This window comes from Protobothrops mucrosquamatus, unplaced genomic scaffold (assembly GCF_001527695.2).
Source record: "Protobothrops mucrosquamatus isolate PMUCROS unplaced genomic scaffold, P.Mucros_1.0 scaffold862, whole genome shotgun sequence".
In the NCBI taxonomy this organism is placed as follows: Eukaryota; Metazoa; Chordata; class Lepidosauria; order Squamata; family Viperidae; genus Protobothrops; species Protobothrops mucrosquamatus.
This window is the reverse complement of record NW_015387117.1, coordinates 773916-789655: the sequence shown is the minus strand read 5'-3', so window position 1 is coordinate 789655 and position 15740 is coordinate 773916. Positions and strand designations below refer to the sequence as shown.

General features: G+C 36.3%; 1 protein-coding gene across 1 annotated transcript; it reads left to right on the top strand.

The window, feature by feature from the left end:
• Positions 1–6680: 6680 nt before the first annotated feature.
• TDRD15 (tudor domain containing 15) lies at positions 6681–14437 on the top strand. Its single transcript, XM_015819129.2, has 2 exons — positions 6681–6788; positions 8208–14437. Exon 2 carries the CDS (start codon positions 8213–8215, stop codon positions 14435–14437), a length of 6225 nt encoding a protein of 2074 aa, XP_015674615.2. The 5' UTR covers positions 6681–6788; positions 8208–8212.
• The last annotated feature ends 1303 nt before the right edge of the window (positions 14438–15740 follow it).

The window sequence follows — 15740 nt, the reverse complement described above, 5'->3', positions numbered from 1 at the left end:
CTGGTTGCTTTTTTATATGTGGAAAGGCTGGGACCTGTTACAGAAAACATTTGTTCCAACTAAATTCTATTGATTTTCTCTGGAGTTTATTGCCAACAGAGCACTTTAAAACTGTAAGTTCGATCAAGAGGCTCTTGACCAAATTTTCAAGATGTTAAAGCCTGGATCACCTGAATTTCATTTCTGTTGCAACTGTATACACACTTACTTTCACTATGTTTGATGGGGCTTGCATCTACTCCCCAGATAAGAGGTGGTAACTCACTGGAGAGAAGAGCCTAATGCTGAGAAAGATTGAGGGCAATAGAAGAAGGGGACAACAGAGAATGAGGTGGCTGGATGGAGTCATTGAAGCAGTAGGCGTGAGCTTAAATGGACTCCAGAAGATGGTAGAGGACAGGAAGGCCTGGAGGAACGTTGTCCATGGGGTCGCGATGGGTCGGTCACGACTTCACAATTAACAACAACAACTCAGTAATAGAGCATATGCTTTGCAGAAGAAAGTTTCTACTGGTAGTTAAAATCCAGAAAATCAGGACTATTGCCTTCACTATTGTCAGTACTGGACTAGATGGACAATTGATCTGACTTGGAGGAAAGTAGTTTTCTCTATCACTCATGGTATTGCTTTGCAATCAAAATCTCTCAGTGTATCAGATATAAACAGGGAAAAAATCTGGGTAACCATTAGGTAGCAGTAAAGACAAAAGAAAGCTCTTTGCAGCTTAGATCTGGTAGCCTACTTTATGTATACTTAGTTTACTCAATTAAGAATGTTTTGCTAATGCTTGCATTTATGTGAGAATGTGTGCAGTTCTGTAATTTACTCTCACAATAATGAGTCATTGTTTTAACCTGGAGTTATTTGCATGCTTGTCTGAAATCGACTCCTAATAATATGTATTGTTAATATGTGGACAGCAATGTGTAGGCAGAATTCAGAGTGTTATTTAAACTCTAAATTGGCAGAAGATAGGGTTCAAAGAGATTTCTCAAGATTGCTTTTCATACTTCTAAAAACTCTCATATAGTTTTGTTTGAGGGCTTAATACTTTTTCAAGGATATCACACAGGATATAATAGAATTTATAATAAATGGCTTACCACTACAGTATGTCAATATAACCTCTCCCACATGAATCTGAAAACATTCAAACAAGCAAGAAGAATGCAGGTTAAATCCAAACACCAGTTTCTGTGAAATACTCCAGGGTTAATATGAATTTTAATAAAGTTAGGTAAATTTCTCTAATTTTCTTGCTCACATTTTAAGAAAAAAAAAGGTATTTATTTTTTAGTCCTGTCAGCAGAAAGCTCTTTGATCTTTATGGTTTCTGAAAACTTGTTCTCCAATACTTTACTAACTGGGAAATTGGTTGATAATAAAATGGAAATCTCTGGTTACAAAAGGCAACTTCTAAAAATGAGGGAATGGATAATGAAAAGACTAAAATGATACATCTCTTCATAGTACCTGGAGGGTTTTTGAAATCCCAATAATTTGGTTTCATTTGGGATGTATTCCATAAAGTAAGAAAGAGCAAACCAAGTTGTAATGAATAGACAAGAAGGGCACCATGTATCTAGATAAATCTCTTTACTAAGTTTTTTTCAGAAAGCAGATCTGGGGGAGATCAGAAAAGATCCTGAACATAAGGAAGCAAAGATGGAGGTAGTAAATCTCTGAAAAAGGAGACTGTTTGGTTTTATAGTTTTAATATGGTTTTATATGTTGTTTTAACGTGATTGGGAAACACCCAGAATTGGGTATAAGACTATAAATGTTTTAAATAAGGAAGGAAGGAAGGAAGGAAGGAAGGAAGGAAGGAAGGAAGGAAGGAAGGAAGGAAGGAATTCTATAGTCAACTTGCTCTTCAGTCTCTACTTAAGTAGAGAGATCTCTGAAGAAATTTCTGGGAGAGATGAAGGAAGATCATTCTGAAACTAAAAGGAAAGAGAGAATAGAAACAATAGCAGAAAATAATTATTCCTTATCAGTTTATCTTCAAATTATATGGGTTTAGCTAGAACTCCCCATCAGAATTTTATGCTTTATTTTAATATGCATATAATTACATGCTGTAAGGCCTCTGAAATTTTAGTAGAGTATCTATCCTTATTGTTTCTAGATATATGCTGGCTACAAATGCTCCGTGGGATTGTGTGGTTCTTTTTGTGTGTGTAATTTGGAGCATTTCCAGACAAAAGTGAGCTGGTGACTCATTGCATATGCTGCCCAGCAATCTTACTTATCTTCTGTAGGAGATTGGCTTTTAAGCTGCTGTTCAAAGTTATGGATGCTAAATACTTCACTGAATCCACTTATAATTGCTGACATTTAACTCCCTAAAATTAAAAAGGGAGTTTTACATTTCCCCTTTTCTTATATTTAATAAAAATGATTTTTAAATTATATTTTGACGCTATCATTTTTTTTCTTAAAAGGAATCAGATTACTGTGAAAAGCTGGGGGGGGGGGATTGCAGCTTTGTGCTGGAGTGGCTGGCCACAGTGTTGGGCTTGAGGCAGCACCCCCCAGTAGTTGGAGCACTGGGGCTGAAGTAGAGATCTGGGTTGGGGCATCCAGCTGAGACTACTGAAGTCTGCTTTAGAACTACCACCGAGGAGTACCACTGTGCATGGCAGCCAAAAAAGGCAGAGATGGTGGTGGTGGTGGGAAAGATAGGTGGAATTGAAGCATCCTTGTGATCTTAACTGTGGACAGGCTGCCAAATGCCAAATTTTGATCACGTGACCAAGGGGTTCTGCAATGGCAATTACTTTGGAGTCCAGGTGTAAGAACCATTCATTCAGCACCACTGTAACTTTGGGTGGTTGCTAAATGAATGGTCATTAAATGAGGACTACCTATACACCCCACAATTTAAATTCTGCCTGAAGAGCTTGCAAACGTTTTTGGAGGGTTTCAGCAGACACATGGACGGAGATGATCACTGACAGTGAACAAGCAAACAAATCTTTATTATAGACAAAGGAGAGTGTTAAAAGGTACAACTGAAAACAGCTAAAAAGTCTTAAATAAAACTAGAATAACACAGGCAATTTTAATAGATGAAATTAAAATATTGCAATTATGGGAGACTTCTCAGCAATTGATGCCCACTTTTCATAATTTCTGCACAATGTTTTGCTACAATCTGAGTTACAAATTATTTACAATCCAAGAAAAGGACAGGCATCTACATTTTGTCATATCGTCCAGGGTACTGATGGAAAAGAGGCAGGATATAGGTGTTACGAATATATGTATAGAAAGTACAATTAAATAACACACATGGCATTATTTCAACGTCTCCAGTTCCTCATGGGCAGACATGTTTCTCAAATGGGATTTTAGAATAACTTCCCTGTAATAATGCAGAAGGCAAAATATTATGTCTTGTTTACAAGGTTAACTGTGAATATTTGGATTTTCAAAAGCTTTTGACAATATTCCCCATTAAAGGCTTTGAGTAAATTTAGCAGTTATGGAATAAGGTAATGTGTCTTTTTATGGATTGCTAAATGGTTACAAAAAGTTAAATGTAGGCATAAATGGGCAATTTTCTCAATAGATATTATTAAGAAGTGGCATTTCTAGAGGATCTGCATTCAGAATGGTGCTTTTAAAACTTCTTATAAATTATCTTCTCTTGGGGTAAGCAGTGTGCTGACCAAATTTCAGGCAATATAAATTCTGTAGACTGATAAAAAACCAAAGCTATTGAAGGACTGCAGAAGGATACCTTTAAACGGGATGAAAGGTGAACCAGTTGATAACACAACTTAATGTAAAGTGATGCACCCTGAGGTAAAACACCCTAACTTCATATATACAGTACGCTGATGAAATCTAAGCTCTCTGAAGACCTTAAGGTTGTAATAGGCAGCCCAATGAACATGCTGATTAAGTATACAGCAGCATTTGGAAAGTAAATGAAAATAAAAATGTTATAATGCTCTCATACAAATTTATTCTATGTCACCATTTGGAATATCTTACTTAACTTTTATCTGTCAAAGACCAAAAAATATAATAATAGCAAAAGCACATTATAATGCACTATAAAAAGCAAAAGCAATATAATGGAGATTGGAGAACTTGATAAGAATAGAATAGAATAGAATAGAATAGAATAGAATAGAATAGTTCATTTGGCCAAGTGTGATTAGACACACAAGGAATTTGTCTCTGGTGTACATACAAAAGAATAAAGTAATAATCATAATAATGATACCAATAAGAGAAGACAGTAGAAAAGATGAGAAGGATAATAGTAATACAGCCTTACTACATGGGTAAATATACTTAGATATAAAAAAGTACTGTGGGAATTAGGTGTTCAGAAGAGTGATGGCATGAGGGAAAAAAACTTTCTTTGTCTAGTTGTTTTGGTATGCAATAGTGGCATCCTGAGGGGAGGAGTTGAAACAGTTTATGTCCAGGATGTGAGGGGTCTGTAGATATTTTCTTAGCCCTCCTTCTGACCCGTGCAGTATACAGTTCCTGAATGGAAGGCAGGCTGGTTGTAATTGTTTTTTCTGCAGTCCTAACTATCCATTGATGTTTGTACATGTCCTCTTTGGTTGCTGTACCAGACAGTTATAGTAGTACATATGACAGACTCTGTAGAACTATATCAGCAGCTTCTGGGGCATTCTGAACTTTCTAAGCTGATGCAGAAAATAGAGTTGAAATTATCCATATAACCCTCTAAAGTAAAAATTATCCACATAACCCTATAAAGTAATAGCCGTAACAGTCAAGAAGAATGCTAACATTGTAATGCTCTTATGCAAATCTATGGCATTTCCGCATCTGGAATACTCTGTATAGTTGTGGTTACATTTGAAAAAGTATATAATAGAGCTGAAAAAATGTAGGAGAATGATCAAAATGGTGAGGCTCAATCATTAGTCTTAAAATGTTTGGGACTGTAGCTTAAAAAAAATGACTGAGATGGAGACAACATCAAACTGATCAATCATGTAACATGAAGTGAGTCTAACTTTAAATAGCTTTCTACATCACCATCTGCTCAAGAAAGATTACCCAAATTGCACCAAGTTTATATCTGATTTTTGATATGCATGTTTTTGTTTCTGTTTAAAACTCATCTACAGTAAACCCTAAAAAACAATTTTTGCAAATACAGTGGGACACTCTGTTATTAAGACCTTACAGGAAACATCTGGATTCTTACTAACAATCAATCTAATGCAGGGGTGTCAAACTTGCAACGTCACTTGACGTGTTGTGATGTATTGTGACTTTTTTGCCATTGCTGGCAATGGGGTGGGCGTGGTTTTGCTATGATGCATCCAGCCAGTGGGCCAGCAGTTTGTCACCCCTGCTCTAATGCTTCTCTAATACATGGTTTTTAAATGTTTTTGAGATTATTTCAAGGCTGCTGGGCTTCGTCTCCAGCATTACCTGGTATGGGCTAAATTATAACAATATGTATGGACTGAAGTACATATTTTTTTTCTTGTAACTATCACTGAAAATTAACAACCTACAGCCCTTTGCTGAGAGATAATATGTAAGGAAATGTTTGAGCAGAATGAAAACAAAAATCTGACCAGAGATAACGAATTCTTTATTTTTTCCAAAGTAAAAGCAAACTAATAATGATGATGATGATGATAATAATAATAATAATAGCTGGAAGAGACCTTGGGGGTCTTCTAGTCCAACCCTCTGCTCAAGCAGGAGACCCTATACCAGGGGTCTTCAAACTTGGCCCTTTTATGACTTGTGGACTTCAACTCCCAGAATTCCTCAGCCAGTGTGCCTGGCTGAGGAATTCTGGGAATTGAAGTCCACAAGTCATAAAAGGGCCCAGTTTGAAGACCCCTGCCCTATACCATTTCAAGCAAATGGCTGTCCAGTCTCTTCTTAAAGACCCCCAGTGATGGAGCACCCACAATTTCTGAAGGCAAGCTGTTCCACTGGCTAATTGTCCTCAGTGTTAGGAAGTTTCTCCTTAATTCCAGGTTCCTTCTCTCCTTAAGTAGCTTCCATCCATTGTTCCTTGTCTTGCCTTCTGGTGCCTTATTTGGAAAATAAGTTCACTTCCCCCCACCCCGTCCCCTCTTCTTTGTGGCAGCAACGTCCATCCCGTTGCCGTGACGGGACCCAAAAAAATTACATTTGATCGAAATGAAACTGAAAGTGAAAAACGCCTCCACAGGCCGCGCAGCTGCCGCACGCTCGCCCTATCCAAAGGCTCCATCTTCCCGCTCTGCCTCTTGCGCCGCGCCCTAGCCACGCCCCACGCGCCCGGCCTTGCCCCGCCTTCAAAAACTGCCAATCAGGGGGCAGCTGCGGCGCCGCCGCCGTCCCGCTCCTTCCCGCTGCAGCGCTGCTTCCTCCGCCGCTTGCCGGATCTGCAAAGGTGGCTTCGGTCGGAGGCTGCGGGCGCGGTTGCGTTCTCACCCCGCGGCATTCGGACAAACCTCTGAAGGAAGCCGGCGTCGCTCACTGTAGTAACATTGGTTACTACCCATTTGGATGGAAGGAAGTCCCCCCCCCCGTCTGAATTCTCTTTATAAACCTTGGGACGAACAGCTGTGAGAGACCCTGTTAAGTTGACTTTCAGGCTTTTGCTGTTCAAGGGATAGAGGAGCAAAAGTATCTCGTTATTTCTGCAAGTTCAGTTGTGATTAAAAAAAAAAAAAGACCATTAGCCAGCTTAGAGCCACTATAAGCAGGAGTCATTGATACTGCAAATAAGCGGGAGACTGGCTGTTTCAAGAACTTTAGATAATACTTTGAAGACAAAGAGGTCTGTACGTTCACCGTCTTTTCAAACGAGGCGTTTTGTGCATTTGTGTGTGTGCTTAAGCTTGTTTTCCTCTGCTGGCGTTTTGTTAATTGTTTCGTTAGATGGCAAATTCAGTATGTGAAATTAAGAGTTAATACTGAGGTGATTGCCACTGGTACTGAGGTGGTTCCATTGTTGTGGATAATCTGCTCCCTTTTTTAGCCTTTAATTGCAATTTTTATTATTTTTTTCTGAATGATGTTTTTGGACGTTAACTGGTTTATTTATATGCCGCCCTAAGTCACTTTTTTGTGAAGTGGATAGCCATATAAACTTGATGAATAAATAAGTCTAAAGAGAAACTTAAGATACTTTGTAATAGTACATTTTAAATGAGAATGTGTTGAAAGTCCAATACTAAACTAATATTTAATGCACGGGCATTGCGCTCACAAAGATTTGTCAGGCCAAGTATAATTGTGAAGATAGTTTGTAGCTAGCTGAACTGGCATATCACAGTCTGGCCTATTTTATTATATTTAACAATACGCTGTGGGGACCTTACCTTGTTGCTTGTTCCACAAATTATGGCTTAAAAGTAATAATAGCTGCATTATTTAATTATTATCAGGCTACACTTGAATTATAAAAGTACTCTGTGTGAATGCACCCTATCATAGTCTTCCTGCTTTCCCCCCTGAAATGTTTCCATTTCTAATTTAGTGGCACAACTTTATCCAACTAAAAGAACCTATACAGGTAGTCCTTGACTTACGACCACAATTGAGCCCAGAATTTATGTTTCTAAGTGAGAAATTTGTTAAGTGAATTTTGCCCCATTTTATGACTTTTCTTGCCACATTTGTTAAGTGAATCACTGCAGTTGCTAAATTAGTGACCTGGTTAAGTGAATCTAACTTCCCTTTTGACTTGGCTTGTCAGAAAGTCACAAAATATAATCAAATGACCCTGGGACACTGCTACCATCATAAATATGAACCAGTTGTCAAGCATCCAAATGTAAATTGAGATCATGGGGATGCTGCAACAGTCATAAGTGTGAAAAGTCATCATAAGTCACTTTTTTCAGTGCCTTTGTAACTCTGAGCAGTCACTAAATGAACTGTTGTAAGTTGAGGACTACCTGTATCAGGTAATGTCATGAGAGGAGGGAATCATGAGAGAAGGGAAGGGATGCCCAAGCATACAGCTTGTTCATATTCTATTAAATCATTCAAGTTATTTTTAAAATCTGTCAGTCTGAAGTTCTGCATATTTTGGTGTTCAACAGAACTATCTCTTTAGCTGATAATAGATGTGATTGTAACAACTCCATTACATATGATTGTGTCAATATAATTGAAATTGTTTATAAACAAGTTCTGTTAAAATGAAAAATAAACATTTAACAATATGTTAAATTTTATACTGGTTTTTCAGGTGGGATGGATTCATCTTCATCAACAAAATTTCTAGATGTAGATGTGAAGGTAACTAATATATACTACAATCGAAAAGAAGTCCTTATAAAATTTCAAGGCCAATTTAACACAGAATGTGAGCTTGATTATCATATATTGCAAAAAGAAATACAGCAAGTACCAAAAGTGAAAGATTCTGTTGCAGTTGGTGAATTCTGTTTAGTCAAAGACTCAGAGGGTGGAGAATGGTACAGAGGAAAAGTAATACAAAAAAGACATAATACCTATGAAGTACATTTTATGGACAATGGGAAAATATTGGCAGTGCCTGAAACTCACCTTGCATCTCCCATTGATGAATTATTTCAACTTCCTCCAAAGATGGTTTATGGGATTTTTGCAAATGTGCTTCCAATTGAAGAAAAATGGACACCCAAAGCTTTTAATTACTTTTCATCTTTGATAGGCTTGCAGATTAAAGGTCATATACAAGCCATTCTGCCAAACCAAATATTTCTTCTTGGCGTGCCCAAAATTGCTACTGATGTGGTTGAATTCAGAGTTGGAAAACTTGTTGATGTAGATACTTTCCGTCTTATTGTTGAAATGTTAACTGAATTTCCACATGAGCCACTTTGTAAACAAATGCCCAATTTATCGCAACAGAAATGTACAAGCCCACGTACTTGTGATGCTGGAACTCAACCAAATATTCCACAAGTTCTAAGAAATCTTCAACCAATTTTGACTGTTGGTGCTGTAGAAAAAGTAAAAATATCAGTAGCAGTTAGCCCCAGTAAGTTTTATTGCCAGTTACTTCGCCAACAGGTACATCTGGATAGATTGACAAGAGACATGTTTTCCTATTACGAATCTATCAGCAGAATAAAACTTCCATCTTGTGACAATTTTGGAGCTCTTTGTGCAGCTAGACAAAAAAACGGTCAGTGGCAGAGAGGAGTAATGCAACAGCTACTTTCTGATAAAGTGAAGGTTTGGTTTATGGATTTTGGCAACCATGAAGTTGTGTCTTCTGAGTATATTTTTAAGCTTCCACCAGAATTTATTTCAGTACCTATGTTTTCATTTCCTTGTGCTTTATCATGTCTTAGTGATCAGGATGGAACAGAAAGAAATGCTCAGCTAGAAGAATTTAAAGACACTCTATTAACACAACAGGCTATTTTGGTCCACATAGATCTGTTCAATAGTAAAGAGCACGTATATTATGTTACATTACATAAATGCACATTAACACAGACAAGTGAAAATCTATCTTGGGAAAATGATGTGGATCCAAAACACAACATGGAAGTCTCTTGTGCAAGTGGGAATGTACAAAATTCTAGTATGAACTTGGCAGAGAAGATTTACAATACTACTCAACTATCAAGTTATTCTTCAAATCAAAAGGATACTCATTTACTGTGCTCCCCTTTAACTGTTCCTTACAAAAGAGCAGAAATGAAAATAGGTTCAGTTTGTGTTGGTTTTGCAGTTTATGTTTTGAATCCATCAAACTTCTGGGTGCAAACAAATGATTTCTTAGATGAGTTTGAAGCTTTAATGAAGAAAATTGAAGATGTGTATGATGGAAATGAAGTCAGTGATAAAATTCTAGAAAACCCAGAGCCTGGAAGACTATGTTGTGCACGATATAGTAAGGATAAGTGTTTTTATAGGGCTGTCATTAGACAAATCATAGACAATAATGTTGATGTTTATTTTTTAGATTTTGGGAACACTGACACAGTGCCACTGTTTGATGTGAAGATTTTGCTTCCAGAGCTTCAAGAATTACCAGCGTTAGCCGTGTGCTGTACACTTGCTAATGCATTTCCAATTGAAGATATATGGATTAAAAAAGAAATAGATTTCTTTAAAACAACCGTGGTTGACAAACTAATCACACTGCATGTCATTGCAAAACAAAAGGAGAATTACATTGTCAGTGTGCAGTGTATGAATGGCTCCAAGCATACTGACGTTCTCAGGCTTATGGTTGAAGCAGGATGTGCAGAATATTGGGAGGTAAAACAAGATTCATTTAAGAAAACAGTAAGGGGCTTTCAACGAAACTGCTCAGAAAAATACAAAAATAGAGAAAGAATAAGTAAAACATCTTTTCAGAAGAATAAAATACTGATACCTAAAACTACTCAGGAGAATAAAACGCTTAATACTCATGTTGTGACAAAAGGGAATGCTACCATTTTTCCACTGTGGAAAAACATACTTTCCAATAAATATGGGCAAATGGTTTGGAAAACAGATGGAGTAGAATGCTATAAAGAGTACAGATTTAAACCAGGTTGTGTATTTGATGTTGTATGTTGTCATATTATTTCACCAGGCAGTTTTTTATGCCAAATACAAAATAAGCTACCTGAGCTAAATAATATGATGGAACAAATTCAGAATTTTTACAACACTCAAAAAAGACCTTATGAAAGTGGAAAGCTTGCCTGTGTTGTGAAATATTCTACAGATGGAAAATGGTACAGAGCTGTTGTACTGAAACATGTATCCAAAATTGAAACTGATGTAATATTTGTAGACTATGGTAACAGGGAAAGAGTTTTGTTGAAAGATCTTCAAGCTATTCATCCAGACTTCCTAATTTTGGAATGTCAAGCATTCAGATGTTGTCTTAATAGTGTCACTGAATCCTTAATATTTGATCCCTATATTTGGACTGCCGAGATATGCAGTGATTTTAAAAAATTTGTTTCATCTGCTAATGAACAACTGATTTGTTCAATTTGTGCCCTGGTTTTTAAGACTCCCAACTATTTATATTACATTGTTGATTTGAAGACTCCATTTACTAGTTTAAGGCAATTTCTCTTTGAAAGTGGCCATGCACAAATTTACGCTTTTGAATGTGCTCAATCTCTTATAACACCATTTTCTCTCTGTAGCTTTTATTATTCATCTTTTAATATGGAAGTTGGAAATGAAGAGAAAGTGTATGTATCCTATATATATAGCCCTACAAAATTCTACTGCCAGTTAAGTAGAAATGCAAATGAGATGGACAAGGTACTTAAAAAGATTTCAGAAATTAGCCAGAAATCAAGCCACGCAATCCAAATAGATACTCACAGTTTATGCATAGCAAAATATTTTGAGGATGGCGTCTTCTACAGAGCTTTAGCATCTCCTGTAGAATCATCAGATTTCTGCCCGGTATATTTTGTGGACTTTGGAAATGAAGAGTTGGTGGCAAAAGAGGAACTGGTTCCTATTCCAAACAGTGCTTCAGAATTAATGTTCACACCTATGCAAGCTATTAAGTGTTACTTATCAGATCTAAAGGATGTTGAAATTCCATCTGAAATAAAAGTATGGTTTGAAAGAAATTATTTGGAAAAAGAGTTGAAGGCCATAATAGTATCTAGAGAATCTGATGGGCAGTTTGGTATGGAATTGTATGATGGAGAACTACAAATAAATGGAAAGATTAAAGACTTACTAAGGCAAAAAAAACATGATCCGATCCCAAAGGATATTAAAAAGGGTTTTACAAAATGTGTTGGGAATAAACATAGGGCTTATAAAATAGAGTTGGATATAGAAAAAAAACAAGTTAAAAGTAACAAAATTGGACAGCAAACAAAAGCAGGCAATGATAAGTTACATGTTAAATATAGAAACGAAATAGTAATTGATCAACAGAAACAGGGTAGTAGACCTGCAAAGTTTCCTTTCACTTTGGATTTTTCAGATGCCATATTGAAAAAAGTTTTGAGATACAGATATGAAAGTACTCACAAAGAACCCAATACTGACACTATTGATCGCCTTTGTGTACAGTCAAAGAAAATTAAAAATGAAAGAACTGGATTACATATGCTAAAATTAAACACTTTAGGACAAGAAAGAAGCAACAAGACTAAGCAAAAGTACACAGATCTTCCTCAACTTGATATTCTTCTAAATTCTAAAGTCTCGGGTTACATTTCTTACGTAGCTAATCTTTCAAGTTTCTATGTTCATCGTTCAGAGGATGAAAATAAAATTGTGCAACTTGCTGAGGAACTGAATAGAGAAACACTGGTAAAAGAGTCAGAAATAGAAACTGAAGTTGAGAAAGATGATGTTGTTTTAGCAAAGTATGAAGGTGATTGTTGCATATACAGAGCTTTAGTCAGAAAAGTCCTAGCTAATAAGTTTTTTGAAGTAGAGTTTATTGATTATGGTAACATAGCAACTGTGAATTCAAAAGATATCTACAAAATTGAAAAGTGTTTACTCAGTTTACCAAGACTCAGCATACATTGCTTCCTTATTAAAGCAAAGTGCTTGTTTTCAAATAAAAACTGGAATACTGATATGGATGCTTATTTTATCAGTGAGGTCAACAATCAGCCAATCATGATTGAGTTTCTACAACAGTATGACCAACAGTGGGAAGTTGACATAATTTGTCATGGAATATCTATATCTGATAAATTAATGGAGAGAGAAATCCTTTTAGGTATAGAGAACATACTTTCATTGAACTTTGACCACAACATGAAACAGCTCCCAACAATAGATTCAGAAACTGTTAGTAATGATCCAGGTAAACAATCAGAAAGTCAAACTTTATGTGAAAGCATTAAAATCAGATCTACTAAGATTGGCTACCAAAATATAAAGCCGGGACAGATGGAAATAGTTGAAATTGGTCATATTTCAAGTAATGGGAACTTCTATGTGAAGTTAACTAAGGATGCACAAACAGTGCTCAATTTAAATGTACTGGTTGCTCAAGAGGTAGAGAACAACTCTTTTATTGCTATGCAAGAAATTAGAGAAGGATTAGAATGTTTAGTAAGATCAAAAGAATCCTTGAGATGGTATCGATCTGAAGTTATTGAAAAATATGTGAAAGAGGAATGTTCGTTGGTTCTTTTTGTGGATGTAGGAAAATATGAAATGGTGTCACTACATGATATACATGTGCTGAGTGAAAAAATAAGGTGTATTCCCAGGAATGCAGTGCTTTGTAAATGGATTTGGATTGGAAATCTAAGTGATTTGTCTTTTGAGGAAATGATGGAGAAGGTAAAATATTGTGAGATAAAGATTATATTTTTAAAATACTTAGAATCTGAGCTTATTTGGGAAGTAGATCTTTTAATAGATGGAATTTTATTTTTGGAATATTGGAGTCAAATATATAACCAAACAAAATTAAACAGACATAACTTATTAGAGACAGATAATGTCAGCAAATTACTTGATATATCAGCCAAGTCAAATTCAATTTCATGGGCACAATTTCAGAAGAATAGATACTATCCTGGATTTGTCACATCAGTCACTGATCCTTCAAACTTCTGTATCCAGTTAGAAGATTCATTTAAAACTCTGAAAGACTTGTTCAAAATGCTCTCTAATCTTCCAGAAAACCTCCCAACTATGCCACAAGAATGTGTAATTCCTGGTGCCTGCTGCTTAATAAAAAATGGATCTAATGAAAATTGGAACAGAGTTGAAGTTTCTGAAGTGCTCAAAGACTCTAGTACATTAATACTTACTTTTATTGATGATGATGGTTTATCATCTCCCTTTCCCATCTCTCATGCCTCTAAGCTGAAGATTGTCCCAGAAAAGCTAGCTAGTTTACCACGATTAACCTATCCTTGCTCATTGTTTGGAGTGACACCTGCTGATGGGAAACATTGGAATGATGAGGCCAGACTTAAAATTCAAGAATTTCTTGGTAGACAAGGTCTCACGTTCCAGTTCAAACAGCCTCATTGTGGACTGAAGCTAGAGGTAGATGTTTTTTGTGAGCAAAATAATGCGGCAGATGTATTGGTTGCTTCTGGTTGTGCTTTGTATTCTAAAACTGCATCCTTTGGATCAGCTAGTTGTGCTGACCTTCAGCCACCAAATTCACATATTGTTTATGATCTGCTCTCCATTCCGAAGATCTCTGAACCAAAGATTGCCATAAATAAAGACAAGAAAGGTCCACGGAATTCAGTTTTGCAATTGAAGTGTGCTGATTTAAAAAAATTAAAAGTGAACAGCTCAAAGAAATTACATGGTAAAAAAAAAGACTCTAGGATGACTTTCTTGCATAGAAGTAAAAGAAATTGTGGAAGTCTGCACAACCAGGATGAGAAATTATTTAATCAACGTTGTGACAAAGAACAACTCAACCAAACGTATTCTACAACCATAACAAAGGCTTCTGATAAGTTGCTTTTGGGCTCCAAGAATGCTCAGATCCAGATTCATGAAGAAAATTGAACATGCGCTCACGAGAAAGGTCAGTTTCAAATGACACTTAAAACAACTGTATAAAATTGTCTTATACTTTGCTTTATATATAACAGGAATGATAAACTGGACTGCCTTTAAGACTAGGAGCAAAAAGAATTATACACTTAACTTTCCTGCATAAACTGCCATAATGCATATTGGAAGGATACTAGTATATTCCGCATATAATGCAGTATGGGTTGCATCAAATCTATATGAGGTTGCACAGTGTGGATATGTGTAGAAAGATAATCTGCCACAGTGTGATTATCTATAGGCAGCCTTTAGGGCTCATGGAGCACACAATTTAGTCCTCTTGGAGGACTATCTATGCTAGGAATTTGACAGCAAAGTAGTGTTCTCCATATTGCTGAGCATTTTGGCAGGTTTCAACCAGAATATCCTGAATTGCTTTCAGCTGGGGAACATAATTTTATAATGGCTTGGTTATAATTATTTTAAAAAGAGGTATTAGAGAATCCCATTTGATGTGGCCATTGGAAATTGTTGAGTAACATCCGGTGTATTTGGATTTGGTATCACCAGAATGCTGATGATGACATTACCTCTTTTACTTCTTTTCTGCTGAAATGCAAGGAAACTTTGCTTCATTTCTGAAGTCAGTAATGGAATGAATGAGTGCAATCTTACAGATGTGCAGATCAGACATTAATGTTATGGTTAGTTGAAAGATAAATGAGAAAATATGGAATTTAGTCAGAAGCTTATTTCATTGGTGTCCAAGAAGACATTAGCATTGCTTGGGCAATTGATTTAGGCTCACTTGTAGAAAAGGGCTATTAAAAGGCTGGAGGGCATTTTCGTTTAGAAATGTTCGTCTTTTTTCATGCATATGAAGACACACATTTATATTGTTGCTATCATGTTTTGTTTGGCCACAGTAAGCCTTTCCTATGCCAGGGCCCCCAAACATGTTGAATTTCAATTCCATTACTTCTTGAATAACAAATGCACTAATTTGGGGAAAGCTCTACAGTCCATGTAGGATGTACATTACTCTATATGTCATGTACAATCTATAGCCCATGTAGAGTGTGCATGACTGTGTAGATTGTACATGACTCTGTATTGTTCGTGTGACTTTGTGGCCTAGTAGAAACTTTATGCATTCATCTCATTGTAGAAGTATAGGCTGTACTTTGGAAACCAGAACTAAAGAATTACAGGTCAGAGATAGATAGATAGATAGACAGACAGACAGACAGACAGATTAAAAAATATAAAAATATGTTGAGACTCTGGAAAGAGTGCAGAAAAGAGCAACAAAAAT